This window comes from Bacillus rossius, chromosome 14, assembly GCF_032445375.1.
Source record: "Bacillus rossius redtenbacheri isolate Brsri chromosome 14, Brsri_v3, whole genome shotgun sequence".
Taxonomy (NCBI): domain Eukaryota; kingdom Metazoa; phylum Arthropoda; class Insecta; order Phasmatodea; family Bacillidae; genus Bacillus; species Bacillus rossius.
This window is the reverse complement of record NC_086341.1, coordinates 47,474,088-47,491,188: the sequence shown is the minus strand read 5'-3', so window position 1 is coordinate 47,491,188 and position 17,101 is coordinate 47,474,088. Positions and strand designations below refer to the sequence as shown.

General features: G+C 39.3%; 1 protein-coding gene across 1 annotated transcript in view; it reads right to left on the bottom strand.

The window, feature by feature from the left end:
- Positions 1–17,101, bottom strand: part of LOC134538886 (cytoplasmic FMR1-interacting protein) — a 54,330-nt gene that overhangs the window by 24,579 nt on the left and 12,650 nt on the right. Inside the window, exons 9-13 of the mRNA XM_063380480.1 lie at positions 16,681–16,811; positions 15,185–15,355; positions 14,286–14,368; positions 3,169–3,242; positions 724–897 (exon numbers count right to left, since the gene is read on the bottom strand). Coding sequence (XP_063236550.1) covers positions 724–897; positions 3,169–3,242; positions 14,286–14,368; positions 15,185–15,355; positions 16,681–16,811 — 633 coding nt within the window. The remainder of the gene's footprint in view (positions 1–723; positions 898–3,168; positions 3,243–14,285; positions 14,369–15,184; positions 15,356–16,680; positions 16,812–17,101) is intronic.

Here is a 17,101-nt window from a genome sequence, read left to right as displayed (position 1 = left end):
CCATCGGCTAGAAGTCATTCAGATAAACCGTAAGCCAATCACAGAAGCAATATAAATGTACAGTTGTCTGGATTCTGGCGTATCGTGAAATGAATCCGCGAAATTTTCCGGTCTCTACCTGTAACTAACTGTCTTCCTAGACCAAATTACCACTCCCAATACTTTAGTTGGATCACAGCCAGTCCCTTCATTTTAGGGAATTGATTTTTGTGTCCTATACGTAAACTACCTGTGCCCTGATTACTGTAGAGCCTTTTTTTTTAGGTGATTTCGCTTTTGTACAGATGACGGACCCATGTGTGGCTTTTGTGAACATCAGGAAATGTACTAAGCTTATAGGTTAGCCAAATGAAACTTAATGATAGCGAAGCTCCGCTGGAATACATTTCGTACTCTTAAATGGATATAACAAGAAATAATCAGACATTAAAATATACTTGAGAAAATTATCTTTACATCCTTGAAAATCTATAGTTTCTGGACATCAAATCTCATAATTTACAGAGAATTTTTATTTTATTTTTTTTTACAAATAATATTATTGCATTATGAATACTATAACTCATGTAAAATATATTAAGTCTTACTTGTTTCATTAAATGCTATAATATAGCTTTAATATATAACTCAGTCCACTGATTAGTTTCATACAAGGCCCTTATTTTATAAAGGTAATGTGAAAGTGCACCTCCGAGCGGGCAGCCCGACGGGGCGGGCACTCACCTGGCCGCCAGCTGCTTGTAGTGACCGAATATCTGCTCGCTGAGCTTGTACACAAACTGGTCGAAGCACAGGTTCACCTCTGCCTCCACCTCGTCGTACAGGAACTGCTTGCGGAACACGGTGAGCGCGTACACCGCACTGTCGTTGTACAGGTCCAGGGGGTACAGCACGTACCTGCGCGGACACACGCACACGAGACTTGCAGTCGGCTCGGAGGCCCCTGTCACAGTCACACTGTGCAACACCCGACTCTTCTGTTGTCTGGTACATTTACACTATAGCAAGAGTTGATGCGATGCTAAACCAACTGTATCAGGAAGCAATTTCACAGTTTAACGAGACAGTCCCCATTTCGGACTTACATTTCGTACCAAAAACATTTTTGGGCACGGTTTTTAAAATTTACATATGTTTTAGGACAGATTTTTTTGATACTTTTGAGCAGTGATCACTGTAGTACTTACTGACAATGAACGCCATATTGAATCCCTATGATTTTATGCTGGAAAGTACTACATGTGACCAATAAGACACACCACCATAAGCTTCGAGGATCCCACCAAATTTTCAAGAACATCGGTACAACATCACTAAGGCGTGAAGAAGAGCTGGAACCAAGAGAGCAGCAAACTGTTTCTATTGATCATCAAGTCACTATTACGAGTGAGATCGATGCAGCCAAGAGGCAGAAGAATGGACCAAACATGGCACCAGTCACGTTCTCAGCTGACAAGCGTCGGTCACACGGAGAAAGATACTTACTCGATACCATCTTAAAAACAACTTCATTCTGAAATTATCTTCACCCTCGGTGTAGATAACAATCCAGTGACAGGTAAAATCTAATGCTAATGAAGGATAAATGCAGAAAGTTTCTATGTCCTCAAGCAAATACTCCGAAAACTTTCTTGGTATCAATCCAAAAAAAATTTCAGAATTTTTTTTTTAAATTATGTTTAACGCGCTTCAATATTTAAAAAAAAAAAAAAGTTATTTTCAGACCAAAACGAGATAACTACATGACAGACCCTGACTGGAAACTGCCAGGCTGACGAGCGTACAGACAGCACGGCCTGAGACTCGGGCAGGAGTAACACCCCGCTCCTGGGGGACCACGGAGGGCTGATCGCGAACCCACACGTCGCGGTCAGCGAGGAAGGTAGTGAAGTGGATGCCACTTCAAACCGCGCGCCGCCGAGCGCCTCCGCTCCCTTCCCCTTATCACTCTGCCTCCACCTTCCCCTTCGCCGATTCCCGTGACGTCACTGGGATTAGGCCTCGGGTCTGTTCCGGTCCGGAGGTGTCGCGACATGGTTTTGGTATGTGTGCTCAAGCAGTCGTAACTTTAAATTAGTGTGAAGTGGCCATGCTCTTGTTGTTTATGTAGCTTAAATTCTCCTGAGGTTTCAGTTTCGGAAGCCACTTTTAGAAAATTCAATTTTGGTTGTCTTGTGTCTGCTTGATTTGCTTTGGAGTTAATTTTCTGTTCGAAGCATGACTGCTGCGCCATACCCGAATGGTGGCGCAACATCCCCAGATTTAATAATCTCATTGCAGTAGTGAAGATTACTGCAGGAAGAAGCTGTGTGATTACGAACACAACATTCTCGTTACACTCTGACAATTGATGATGCTATGACAGTATGTAATGCAATCTTTTGAGTACAATGGTATTCATCACACCGATGCTACGTTATATACAACTGATACAAGTGTATCGGTTGGTGGTGTAAAACGATAACTGTAGTAAATATTTGATAATGTGAAATATTAGTGGCATGATTTTCTTTAAACACAGCTAGGTGTGTTGGGAGCAAACTTATTTACAATAAAGTTAAACGCAAACGATATTTGAGGTTAGGAACTGTTACAGCTATACTTATATCTATGATTTTATGTTTCTTATGGCAAAACATGTATTGTAACACTGAAACTAAAGTTAAAAAGAAATAATAATCGAACAAATCACAGACAGTTTTAAATGCTTGAAAAAACAAAAATTTAATCTAAAATTAATATTTACATATCACTGAACCAAAAAAAAATTGGTTTATTTATCGCACACATTAAATATTGAGTGGCTGCTTGCGTTTGACGTCGGTGAATTGTACCGTGGCTCACAAGTGCCGTGCATGCACCAAGCACGGTGGAGCGAGGAGTGTTTGCAATCAGCCCACAGGGAGTATCAGAAGCAGACTGGAGCTAGGAGGTCTGGAGGTAGCCACACCCGCTCACCTCTGCTGACCTCTGCTGCCTTCACGTACAAGTAAAACCATTTATAATAACTCGAAAAGACAATAGGTTGCAAAGTTTAAAAAAAAAAAGGCTCCAGGTAGAGAAAACTTGAACAAATAAGTGATTAAACGGGAAACAAAAATATTGAAGAAATTTATATGACAGTACGTGGCTGCACTTAAAATAAAATAATATCAAGTTCCAACTTACTCCATCATAGAGGGTTCTTTGGTGCGAAGAATGTGGTCGGTCAGAATCCACGGCATCGACATCTCAATAGGAAACTGGAAGAGATTCAAACGAAGCTTGTTAACACTTGTTGCAGAAATTTTTGTTTAGAAAAATAAAAAGTGGTTTGGTTGTTCAAACACACTAACGGCATGATGGTACAACATTAGCTAAAATCTAAAATGTTATTCAATTGAAACAATTATACAAACATGAAAACAATTGACAATTTCCATACGTTTGATAATTAAAGTCAGGGTGCTACATCATTGGAACTTTTGGGACATTCGTTTGAAACATTTAACCAGAATACCGTAAAAATTATTAAGCCTGTGCGTAGAACCTACAGATTTACAACTACAAAAACTATTATATATCATGCCAATGATAAACCTTATTTCAAAATGTCTATTAAAAAAATTACATAAGATATATTTAAAGAAAACACGAGTTGAAATATTAAAGTAAATATATATGAAATAATTACAAAAATAAACTACCAAATAAAGTTTGATAAATTAATCCAACAACTAAAATTCTGGATGTTGGAATGATAATAATGGCTGGACATCCCCCCCCCCCCCCCCTTTTTCACTAAACAAATAACTTTATCTGAAATTATATCACGCATTACAATCCACAATTTGAGTGATTATTTTTTGTCCTTAAAAAAAATTAAAGGAAACAACACATCTGGAAGGCAACTTCTTTACATTATTTGGGAAAAATCCGGTTTACACAACTTTATTCCACAAACAGATAGTATTAAGAAAGATCTGTATAACAATAAAGAATTTTTATTTTATAAAAAACAAAAAAGGTAAACCTATGCTAAATCAAGACTGCTTCTACCTTTATAAGATAAATTGTATACATAGAAAAAAAAATTAATAGTATAAATATTATATAACATTCACTGCTTTTTGTTTAATTATTTCTTAGATATTTAAAATTTCAAAATGTTGAGCACAATGTTGTAAGCAGGTTTGATATACAAAGTTAACATATAAAAAACCAATGATTGTTCCTACACCTATATATTTATTCTAAACCATTTATACAAAATGGTAGTACAAAAAAAACAATAAATAGGTAATATATTTGTTTATAGTGCAAAATCGTAAGTTATTAGTGCAAAATTGTAGGTTATGTACAGTAGAACACATGCTGTAAAGTGCAATACACATACATGCATGCACGCACGCGCACACACACACACATGAGGAGAAAATCCGTATAATTTGTGTGTGTGTTGTAGGGGGAAGGGGCGTATAAATAGATACGGTACATGTATGTTTTATCATTTCTGTTTCACAATTATGATTTTGCAAGCACAAGTGGGCCCTCTCCATGAGGGGCCTCACCCTGGGATTAACATCCATGCACGTTGCAGGACCCCACCTTCGCTAGTCCCTAATAAGTCTTTTTTTCCTTATGTTAGTGAGAAATACTGTGTAACTGTGGTATATCTGGTCATAAAAGTGCAAGTTCATGATACCTTATTTCAATATTTGGTAAATTTTATTTGAAATATTTTGAATAGTTTTTAGTACTCACATTTTCTTTATAAAAGCCCCTAAAAGTTACCATTACGTGTTTACAGACAGTTGGCTAGGTTAACAAGGGTGTAAATTTAAATTGGCAGTATGATTTATTTTTAATAACACAGCAGTTCAATATGTCCGTGATATATTCATCTTGAGTCTCTCACACACAGTTGTCACATCTCCGGCATGTTCGACTAACGCCCCCGATGCGCACAGAGTGTCTCGTACTTCTAGGAACCAGTATGCCGGTAATTACAGCCAGTATTCATGTAGTCCAGGTATGTGCTGTAGAATCATGCCTTCTACCATATAAGTTAACATTTGTTCTGATTGGTCGGTTGAGACAGGTGTTCGCGCGGTCCGACTAGTCTGTCGCTAGACACCATGCTGACCAGTCATGTCTGCCAGCGACTCACAAAAAAAAATTGATTTTGGGAGGGCCAAATGCAAAGCTCGCCGGTAAGAGTCAGGCCGCAAAATCAAGTAACTAGAAATTTTAGTTCGACCACGAGCGTCGACACGTAAGATCCATGCCGACAGAAAATTTTTCATGTAGTAATTGCCCTAGTGGTCCTATGCCAGTCTGTGGGGAATATTCCACAACTTTTTCTTGCTCCAAATTAAATTGGTCAGACAGCGAATTCTTGTAAAGAGCAATAAAAGTGTCAACAAGTGCTGCAGTGTATTGAGAACTGTACGAGGGCATGTGTTTGTTCAAGTACAGGTAACAAGGAATGAATTCCCAAAAAACATGCACCAAACTTTTCTTTAATCAATACATAATCAAAACCCCATATGAAAAATCTAGTAAAAGTTGTTTTGTTCATCTAACACAATAAAATTTGCAAGCATGTTATAATTAGTTATTGTTCTGGGTAGTCCAGCAGTGATGAGGAAATGAAGAAGTGCACTATCTTACACTGACCCAAATTCAAACCCACTGTACCATGTGCCAGGTGTAGCAACACAAACACGTCATGGGTAGTGATCGTCTAGCACAGCGAGCAAGTGGGTGCGTTGCAGTATAAGTCACCAATGAGGTTTGAAGCACTCATACGTAGCAGCGACCGACTGTGAAAACTAACTGCCTCACGGCAACATCCGTCACATTCTAGGCAGGCTGTATTCTGGACTGCAGCCACCAGGAGTATCTTACATGGAATTCCATCGTGGTGAAAGGGAATGTTGTATATGAATTAAATAAAATAATTTAACAAAACTGTTTGTGCTTTATTATTTTTAAATGAGAATTTGATGAAAGTCTTACTTGACAATTGGGTGGCCACGCCAGAAAAATTGTGACACCAAACCGCAACAAACTCAGCCCACCGTTCTGAGCCACTGGCTCAACTGACTCCACATCAACATCAGAATCATCAGAGAGCGTGTCCATGTCATTTCTGCATTCCCCATCGCTTCTCGTGAGGCAGACCGCTGAGGCTCACTCCAGAGTACATTTCGCGCCTCGTTCCGGGGCTCGTTTGGCCTAACTGGCTCATTTCTCTAGACTACTTTTTGCCTCATTCGATACCTACGACACTTGTATGCATTTTTAACTGCTTCTCCTCAGGAAACTTTGCTTGTGTCCTTCTTTTCTCCAACATGACACTTTTTCGCTTGGAGATTTTACGATTAATGGCTCCAAAACCAAAGCTACTGACTTTATAATTATTCCATAACTAGCACCACTCAGTGCTCACTCACAAGCAAATTAAAGTTTAAATCACGCAAATCAGTCTCTTTCTATCGGAGTTACAGCTCTCACTGACTTCAATTCGACGCTCCCCACCATCATCACTGCAAATGTTAGCCGGGTGAGTCACACGTAACAACCACGAGCAAAGTCTACTCTACTAAGATATATTTGCTTGAGCGCTGCAGCTTTCATAGTTTACTAGTGTCAAGCGGTGTGGAATCCTCAGCGGAAGTGACACCCAACCCGAGGTTAATGGCAGTGCCCTGGAGGATCCAACCACTAGCACACCGGGCCTGTCAGGCCGGGAGCAACGTGGCTTCAGCCAGGGATGCAGCGCTTCATGCTGGCACGCTCGGCCCTGAGGTAGGGGAGCAAGGTAGCTGCACACTGCAGTTTGCCAGGCTCGCCGTGATCCGTGACTCTCGGCTGTCTTTACAAGCGCACGGCCCACAGTTCTCGTCAGGTCAATATCAGTCGCTTTATATTCACCTGTACGTATCTGGTTGTGGCTCAGAGCATTTAAAATTATTTAATAAGTTTTTTACAATATGTATTTAAACTTATAATTAGTGATGGATCAAATCCCAATCTTCTAGAATCTGAATCCCAAACAGTACCTGTACTTCCAACACATCACTCAAAATCTAATCTAGGACTCAGGGGTCCAAATTATAATAAAGTAAGAGAAATTGAAAACATCAACTATGCTGTTGAAACATTTAACCTTTTCAATGGTTTATTCATTAATACATAGTGTAATTTTATTTATGTAATTACATGTTAAAAGTAGAATACCTTTAAGGAATGGTAACAGGATAGGTGTGAAGGGAAAAAATAACCTTGTAAACTTCAAAGGTTGTCAGAGTTGAATTTTGTAATTTACATTATTCCCCCTAATATTTTCCTTCAATATTTTTCCTAAAATATTTAATCCTTCGAATACCAAGGATCTGATGGTATATGAGGATTTGATTGGCCCATCTCTTCTTGTAATTAAGGTCAGGTTTTTGCAAAAAAAAAAAATATTTTTGTACAGTTCTACAAAGTCAGATGCATTAAAATTTCTAAAGTTAACTAGTATCACTAGAGGCATTATTATCACATACAAAATAATAGGTATTTTTTTAGTTTTACAAATTTAAATGCATTAAAATTTTCTAAGTACATGGATGACAGTCAAATTTTATAAGATAGCTAAATTCTTAAGATAATCTTTTACATATATAGTTTACATTAAAATTTACAACTGTCATTAAAGTAAGAAAGCAGGTCCACCCGTAATATTCAAGAGTACAAAATTCTTTCCTGCTGCAGTAGTGCAAACCAATTCATTCAAAAAAAGTTAAACACATTTACACTCTTAACTAAAAACAAAAATTGTACGCAGGCCTTCTTTACACATAAGTATTCACTTTATAAAAAAAATTCATACATGTCACATATTAGAACAAGACTATAAAAGAATACACAACAATGCTATCTAAACATTAAATAATCATAGCAAAAATAATAAAGTTCACACAACATATAATTTGTTTATAAGATACTGCTTCAGTACAGTAAATACAGCAAATAAAAATAACAGATACGTATCTTTAAGCACTAGGTACTTACACAATATGTGTTATGACGGTTATGAAACATGCCAGTGACATGCAATATTAATGACACGAAACACAAAAAGTGTGTATCAAGTATCGACAAAGCCTGCGAGTGCAATTTGGCCATGTGCAATTAATCGCAGCAGACAGACAAAGAACAGTTAGCGCTCCGAGCAACAAAAACAAAACAAAAGACACCAAACAATTGCAAAGGGAGAAGTACAAGCAAACTGGGAAAACTGCATGCCAGCCAGCGACCAATCAACGAAAACACACAACTAGGACGAGACGACCAAAACGTAACATCGAGCGCCCACACAAATCAGACTTCACTGCTTTCACTGTTCTCGCAAGCACGGCAAACTCGATGTGTTTTCACCCAACACGTGAACATGTGTGAACATGTGAACATGCGAACATTGCCCGACACAAACCCCGAGCTGAGAAGTTTGGGAGCACCGTAGTGGAAGACAAAACAAACACAACACTATCCTGATTTCCAAACTTACAAGCACAATTCGGAACTGCCAGTATTTCCCTCTTTCTTGCTTCCTCTCGTGAAACAAAGTGCTGCGATGTCTAACCATTCAAATATAAATTCATTAAAATAGTTTTCTATTTAAGAGATATTTTTCTTGTGTTCTTCTAATTATTATGAGAACAGAAACATTACGAATTCATTCCTTACTCAACAGCCACTTATTGCTTTGAAAACATGCTACATGAGCTGTCAGTTGTGAAATTAAATACCTACACAGTTCTATGAACAATATACATATTCAATGGCCTTAGTTATTTTACCATGACATCTCTAGGGAAATGAATGGAACACATAAATGCCTGCTGATTTATTTTTATAGTTTCCAAATAAATCTATCTCTTAAATGGTTAGTATGTCATTGCAAGACTGCAGTGTGCTATACTGTTAGAATTATACGTAATGGTGAAAGAGGGATGAAGAGACAGTTTAAGATAATATTTGTTTGATTATAAATATCTTTATTAATAATATTTATAGAGTAAAAAAAAATACTGATATCTTCTGTTTAAAGGCATCGACCTAGAAATCAAACCATAAAATCTTGTCTCTATCTATGAGTATTTATTAGAAGTTGAAATGATTAACACCATCACTTTTGTTTCTTTTATCAGGCAAACCAGCTTACATTAGTATAGTTTTCCACAGCACATAAATAAATATTCAAGTCCAATTTTGTAGCTGGTCATTGTGTTTGATTTTCAGTATCCCAGCAGTAACACCACAGCACATTACGAATACGTACATTGGAACACGAAAACGTTCCATCTCGTCACGCACTATCCGGGGCCACCTAGAGTACACAGGAATGCTTCGCCTCACGTAGAAACCATATGCATCATCTTCAGGTTTAAAAGTAAAAAAAAATTCCCTGACTAAAATTGAAAATTTCCCCGATTAATTTTTTTTTAAAAATAATTCATATACATATTTTACCTGTTTCTGTAAGAAATGAAAATAATCCCGCCCACACCCTACCCACAGCTGGCCTAGTTCAAACAGAAACTTGCACACGCCATTTTATATTGTTTAAGACTATGCACTAAAACACCATCTGGAAAAAAAAAAATTGATGGTGGTATGCAGACTAAAGCATGACATTTTCTCCTCAAATTGGTATCACTGAAGAATTGCCAAGACTCTTCCAGGATTTCAAGTAAACTCCCTTACTTTCAATGATGAACTACAACTTCCCTGTATTTCCCATGACCTTCCAGAATGTAAACACCCTGCTCGAAGAGACGGACTCTGCTGTTTCTAAAGGTTCTGCCTTTGTGGCTCTATGCGAACTCCCCTCTACACAAGCTGTCAGCTTGCTGATATTTAGCCTGTGCTTCAGTGAATAGAATAACAAAGAGAAGCTGCTAGCTTTGAGACCAGCAACTACAAACCTTGAAATGACACGTGTTGCTAAAACTTTCTTTTACAATTCTTTGATTAATAACATTGCTACAAACAATTTGCGTGAACTGTAGAGAATGGCTTGAGGCAAAGTTTGAATCTGAGGCAGACACATTCCTACAGGACACATCCCCACAATTTGCCGGTGGAACTAACAAACTAACATGTCATTTGATGCAGGAGTTATTGCGATTAGCATCCCAACACCCCCTCATTTTGATAACAGACATTTTTACCTGAATATAATGCTATGATTTTTACCAAAACTTCTGTTTAATGTACAAATTTGAAGTGTCTTACCACAAATTGTGACAGTTGATAAATGTAACTGTGCTTGATTTGTATTTAATATTACATGTGTTTTACCTAATTCGATAATGATGATCAAGGCATAATCCACTATTTTCACTACAAAATTTGCCTTTTTATAATACCAAAACTCCTGGCTCGAGCTGCGACGCCAGTGCACAGGATCAACCCACAGCAGGTGAACTCCCGGGACGGGCGGTTACAAGTGCTTCAAACACTCCCCGAGGCAACAAATAATACGAAAAATAAATGCAGTGACCAGAAAAAGTAAAACTGCTGTATTGGAAAATGTAACTGGCATTTTGACATGTCTATTTCTATTAATAAAGTCTAAATAAACACAAGGCTAGTTATACTGGTTTATTCATTAAATAATGTCACAGTAAACTGTAACTTTGTCCTAAACAGAAAGTAATTTGTTATTCACATGTATTTTATTGACAAATACAAATCTAATTATCTCTCTAATTTTTTTTTTCTTTAGAAAAAATTTAAACTTTAATTAAAAGGGCAGTTGTATTATTGTACAATGCAGCTATTTACCTGTATAGGTAATAATGTTTTCATTAGTTCTCATAGCAGTAGTCTGTTATTTATGTCCCAATTACTCATAAGAAAAATTCAAACTAATTTTATTGTGAAATTGACTTGTTAACTGTCCATTGAAATTTTTTATTTCATTGTTTTTTCCACAAAAACACACCATATTTTTTAAGGTTCAAAAATTATGAAATCGACCTTGACTACCAAACCAGCAACTTAAAATCCCCTACAGCTGTAGACCGTGTCTGATTTTCCCAAAACCCGACAATGTGTTTACCTTGTGGTATAAGGGAATATCTTCATGAAAAAAAAAAAAACGTTAAGTACTGTATGTTTCACTTCAATTTTCCATGGATACCCATCATTTTTCTGCGGGATATGATTAATGTCAACGCTTCACACCAAAGTTTACTACTCCAACAGCGCCCTATTAAAAGGATTGATAGTGCACAGTAATTCCCTGCCCGCGCGTAGGAATCGGAGCAACGGACAGTGAAGTCTGCGCGTGCGCGGGCGGCCAAGTCTACGGGTCTACCTGGATCCTCTTCTCCATGGTGATGAGGTCGCTGCACTCCTCGTTATGTTGGTGCCTCACCGTGCACTTCTACGGGACCAACCACCAGCACGGTTACCCACGCACTGACACACTCACTCACGGCACGCATCACCTGACGCTCCACGCTTACAGCTAACACACACACTCACATGACATTATCAATTAGAACACGGTTCAGCCACAACTGGTAGATACCTACTTAAAAAAACGAAAGTTAGTTATACAACACCTTCGCCGACATACTAACCAACATTACTGCGAATCAGCACTGGTATAAAACTGCATAGGTAACTCCGATTAAGAACATGTGAACGTTCATGAACCAATAGTACATTTAGGAGTCACAAGAGAATGATAAGTTGTTAATACAACTTAGTTTCTCATTACTATCAATAATGGGTATTTTTAAATGTGAAGAATCTGTTTCTTGAATTACAAATAAACATGACACTTTGCACAAAAAGGCAAAAAAATTTTTTAAAAGAAGCACATATGTGCTTACATTTTTATAATACATATTTCAAAGATGAAAATAGACAACACAATCAACAGACTATTACACATACTGTAGTTACCCCCATATATGTCGCAAATTTTATGCCAATTTTTAGTTAAAAAAAAATGTAGTGCGAACCTTACACGATCTTTCACTTTGAGTTAAAAAATATATTATATATTTTAAAAATATTGCACTGTGTGGTAGAATATGTGTGTAAATAACTAACCTATGTTGGTTTTTAATAAAGATAACTTCACGAGTAAGTGTAATATGTTTATTGAAATTATCTCGGCAGTCGTGTGAAGCTCCGTGAGCAGCGCAGCTACGAGCAAGCACGTGACGTGTCTGCCGTGCTGCACGGACAAGGAGAGGAGGGAGAAATTTAAAAATAAACCAGCCAGAGAGAGAGAGTGTGTGAGTGTGTGTATGTTACGCCATGTGGCAGTGTTGACGGTTTCCCCTCCCTCTCTTACAGTAAATGTTCCTTGAACCGGCACCCACACAATTAGCGTGTCTATCCTGACAGGTGTTCATGATGCAACTGTGCCCAATGAATGAGATTGCCCACGCTTTCAACAGATCATACCGTGACAAAACTGCAGCCATATTGGGTGTTTATATTCCTCCAACTGCACAGTAGCCTGAGCAGTGAGTGCTAGCCTTACAGAAGGAACTGACAAAGAGAAGCTTGTGGCCCCTTCTCGCTCTGTGGCAAGGAGATAGGTGAAAAAATTAAAAATCAATAGATGAACAGGAAATAAGGGTATAAAAAATATTAGTCTTCACCTTCGTTTTTTTGTTAGGCAGTGGGGAAACTGGATTGGTGGGGGTGGGAGGAGAAGTGGGCTGCCTCACTCTCCCGTAGCGACAAGGAAGAACCAAGGGCAAGTGCTGTATCGACCAGTTCTGTATTTCTTACGCACCAATAAGCTGCGGCACAGAACATGGACCTCTAGTAATGACAGATATATGGTGCGACCTTTATTCCAGGGCTACCCTTACAGTAAAAATGTTATATTTTTTCCCCCAAAATTAAAGGTGCGACCCATACCTAGAGTCAAGAAGAAAACACGTTCGATGTAAAATTCCCTTTGAGAACTGCTTCGTGGATGGACAGAGACATGGTGTACTCTCCCCGCGCGATACATTAGGTCCCACCAGCGAAACACTGCAACTGCCCTTCTGCTAAAAACATATTTCTTTAATGTGTCTCTACATGTACCAGCCTGAGAGCACCTGTGTACTTGTCTGCTGTTCACATGACAAGAGGTCTAGCAACCTATGTTTCCCTCTGTTTGTTTTCTGGTATATTAGTGTACGTTTAAAAATTATAACAATATATCGTGATCAAGATTGTCACGATGGCTAGCAGCATTTCCAGCCACCTTTGTTTCCACCAACAGGTCACTTCTGACAGGTCACTTCTGAGTCCACGAAGCCGAATGGCTCATGGAAGGCTTAACACTCCTGAAAGCCCAGCTTGTTCCTGCTTTCAGTACCAAGCATACTTTGCTAACCATAGAAATCATTACAATTCAATCACTTCCAAGCCACGACACCATGGCCACAGCTGACCACAAACCCACGACGCTAGATGTGGAAGCTTAACTAAGTATTGCGAAACCAGTGAAAGATTTTTGACAACTTGAGAATGTACTGCCCATGCTCAATGAGCTGTTATCATTTATGAAAGGTTATCTTGTGCAGCAGAGCCGCAGCTACTGACGGTGATGACACCCAACAAGGCCAGAGTGTCGGCATATCATAAGCCAGTTCCTTCTTTATTAGCAACAGTGTTTCGCCAGGTACAACTATTTGCAGGTAAGTGAAGTGCAGTGTCTGCAGTGGGCCTTCAGACATGTACCAGTGAACCAGGTTAGAAAAGTCATCAGATCGACGAGTGAGAAAACATCTGTTTGAACTGCACACACTCGACTCGCAACGGACACGCCATACACTTACAAACAAAACATGAACTGGACACACAATTCACACACAGGCCCATCGCCACAGCCCCAGCGGCAGGCCGTACCTGCCTCCTTCGAGGCACCGGTCACAGTCTCCCGCCCCCAGCTGCCCTGTGCGCACACCCACGAGGGTTTATACATCCCTGAGACATCTCGACAAGGAACCTCCACCCGGAGACTACTGTGCTGCCTTGCTGCCGAACAATTAATGTTTAAAACAATAACAACTCATAATCTTACTTTACTCCTTACGAAAAGGACTCTCACATTTCAGTACACATTAAGTACTCACATGAAGGAAACAATACACCCTTATGCTGATTTTTGAACATGAAACCAGTACTGAACGTACAGACAATTTACAACCGCCAAACTACATTTTCTACAGTAATGCAGTTTGTTGGGACATTGCACCTGACTAGCTGATGACGTAGGCAAGTACCTGTATTCTGCGGCCCATGGTCATCTCCAGGTAGAACTCGCGGTACCACAGCTGCGACAGGTCACAGCAGTCCTGCAACGAGGCTGGAACAAACACACTTTGCCATTTATGCTCACTAACTACTGTCACAAGTTTTCAGTTATTTAACAAAACAAAATTTATCACTGCAGAATGTTTTTATCTTTGCTACATTAGATACATGTATGGATTAGTATTATATTACTATCAATATACCTAAAAATATATCAATGACTAGTACACTAGCTCACACAATGGTGAAGGAGTGATTCGGTTTGATCATAAAACTTGTACAGATATTGTTTTAACTATCTTGATTTTACTGATTTTTACTTTGCACCTTCCAATAGCCTTCCTAATTGGTACGGACAAGATTCTATGATTTTATTTATATGACATTGTCTTTATTCATAAAAATTGTGTATTATTCAGCAAATGTGTAACTAATATATTTCTTACCATTTATTTCACCAAAATAGTCACATCTTGACTGACACATGATGCGACCCTACGTATAAAAAAAATCATTAGTAATAAGAATGTTTACAACAAATTTACTGAGAGAAAAAAAATTGCAAATTTTTGTGTGTTTCAAAAATACCAAGTCAATATTTAATGTAAGAACGTGTTACTATAAAGTTATGCAAGTTCAAACAATGTAATATTATTTTTTTTCCAATCAATTTACATAGTTTATATATTTTGGTAAAAATTCATGCTAAATAAATTAGGTACATTGAATAAATTTACTTCAGTAAAAGTTTTTTTTTTTTTTAATTTGTGTTAGGTGCTTTCAAACTGCAGACTGATTTCATGGTTTCAGTTACATTTGGGTGCTAAATGGTGCATTAACTGGCATTGGTAGCTAGAGTGACACTGACCGCTGAAGCCCAGCAGGTAGTTCCAGTAGAAGGAGGTCTTGTGGAACTGGTCGATCTGCATGAGGTACTGGCCGTCTATGTCCTTGCGCAAGGTGCGCTTGCCCCCGGACTTGTCTGCGATCAGGCTCTCCAGCATGGTGCGCACCATGTACAGCTGCGTGGACGACGGGCCTGCCACACAGCGACGAGCCACGGCTCCAGCTCCCACTTCTCTCCTCGCGGCAACACAACCGTGCTTTCCACGCTCAGAACCGACCAGCAACCCCCCCCCTAGCACCATGTACAGCTGCGTGGACGACGGGCCTGCCACACAGCGACGAGCCACGGCTCCAGCTCCCACTTCTCTCCTCGCGGCAACACAACCGTGCTTTCCACGCTCAGAACCGACCAGCAACCCCCCCCCTAGCACCATGTACAGCTGCGTGGACGACGGGCCTGCCACACAGCGACAAGCCACGGCTCCAGCTCCCACTTCTCTCCTCGCGGCAACACAACCGTGCTTTCCACGCTCAGAACCGACCAGCAACCCCCCCCCTAGCACCAAATCTTTAATTAATTTCTTATTCATCACTCAACAAAATATCATATTAAAATTAATAAAAAATTTTACCATTACAATATTTAAATTTAAGTATACCAAAAACTGCTATAGCACTATTTTACACCTTAAAATCCAAAATTTCCCGGGAGAGGACCCCCACAACCCCCCCCTCCCGCTTCTTAACTTAACTTAACTTAACTTCTTAACACCCCCCCCCCATACACAAATTCTGGCTACGCCACTGAAATCAACAGCATATAATTTCATTTTTATAGCGCATTAAGGTACTTCGAATTGTTACTCTCCTCTGGCGAGGCGATCGATGCCGGCGGGCGCTCCTCAGCTGGCAGTCGGCGTGTGTGTGTGTGCATGTGTGTGTGCTTGTTGCGCCAGCAGTCTTTATAGCTATATTTTTTTTCTTTTAAGTTTGTTATGAAAAGAAATGTTATTTCGAGTTGATAATTATGTGATTTTGCACCCATTAAAATAATTACTTGTTTCAAATTTTTTTTTCAAAGTTAAAGATAGAGAGAGTAAGGCTGAGGATAAAAAGATTTGTTTACGTTAATAGATACTTTTTGCAATAAAAAAAAATGTGACACGATTGTTTATAATTTTTACTTTTGGTCACCGAAACTTGTTCAATCATTCAAAACTAACTATTACTACTTCAATCACTGACTGCTACACCTAGTACCAAAAGTACGAGGAATTCTCTGTTCCGTTTAAGACTAGTACCGAAATTTACGGGTATGAAAATCGGTTTCGGTTCCGAATACACGGGCTGTCAGTATGGTTTTAACGGGAAAACCAAACAAGAAGGAATATATCTAAATTACAATGGCATTTAAAACAACCTGCTCTATACATATAAATAAACAATACAAATGAGTGTGGTCTTGTTCTTCAAAGGAATCATAATGGCGATGTGGCCATGAAGAGAACTGAAACTCACCGACGTTCCTGCGCGGGACCTTAATGCCGAAGCCATTGTCCGGGTCCTTCTTGCCCTTGAGAGCCGGGTCGGCGTGTGGCTCCATGCCGCGCTGCCAGTCCGCGCACGTCTCCCGCACCGACACTATGATGCTGCGCAGACGAGCGGGCATCACACAACAGTTGCAGGCACAACCACTGCGAGTGCCAGTGTGTGTGTGTGTGTGTGTGTGTGAGAGAGAGAGAGTGTGAGAGAGTGTGTGAGAGAGAAGTTGAGAGTGTGTGAGAGAGAGTGTGAGAGAGTGTGTGAGAGAGAGTGTGAGAGAGTGTGTGAGAGAGAGTGTGAGAGAGTGTGTGAGAGAGAGTGTGAGAGAGTATGAGAGAGAGTGTGAGAGTGTGTGAGAGAGAGTGTGATAGAGTGTGTGAGAGAGTGTGAGAGTGTG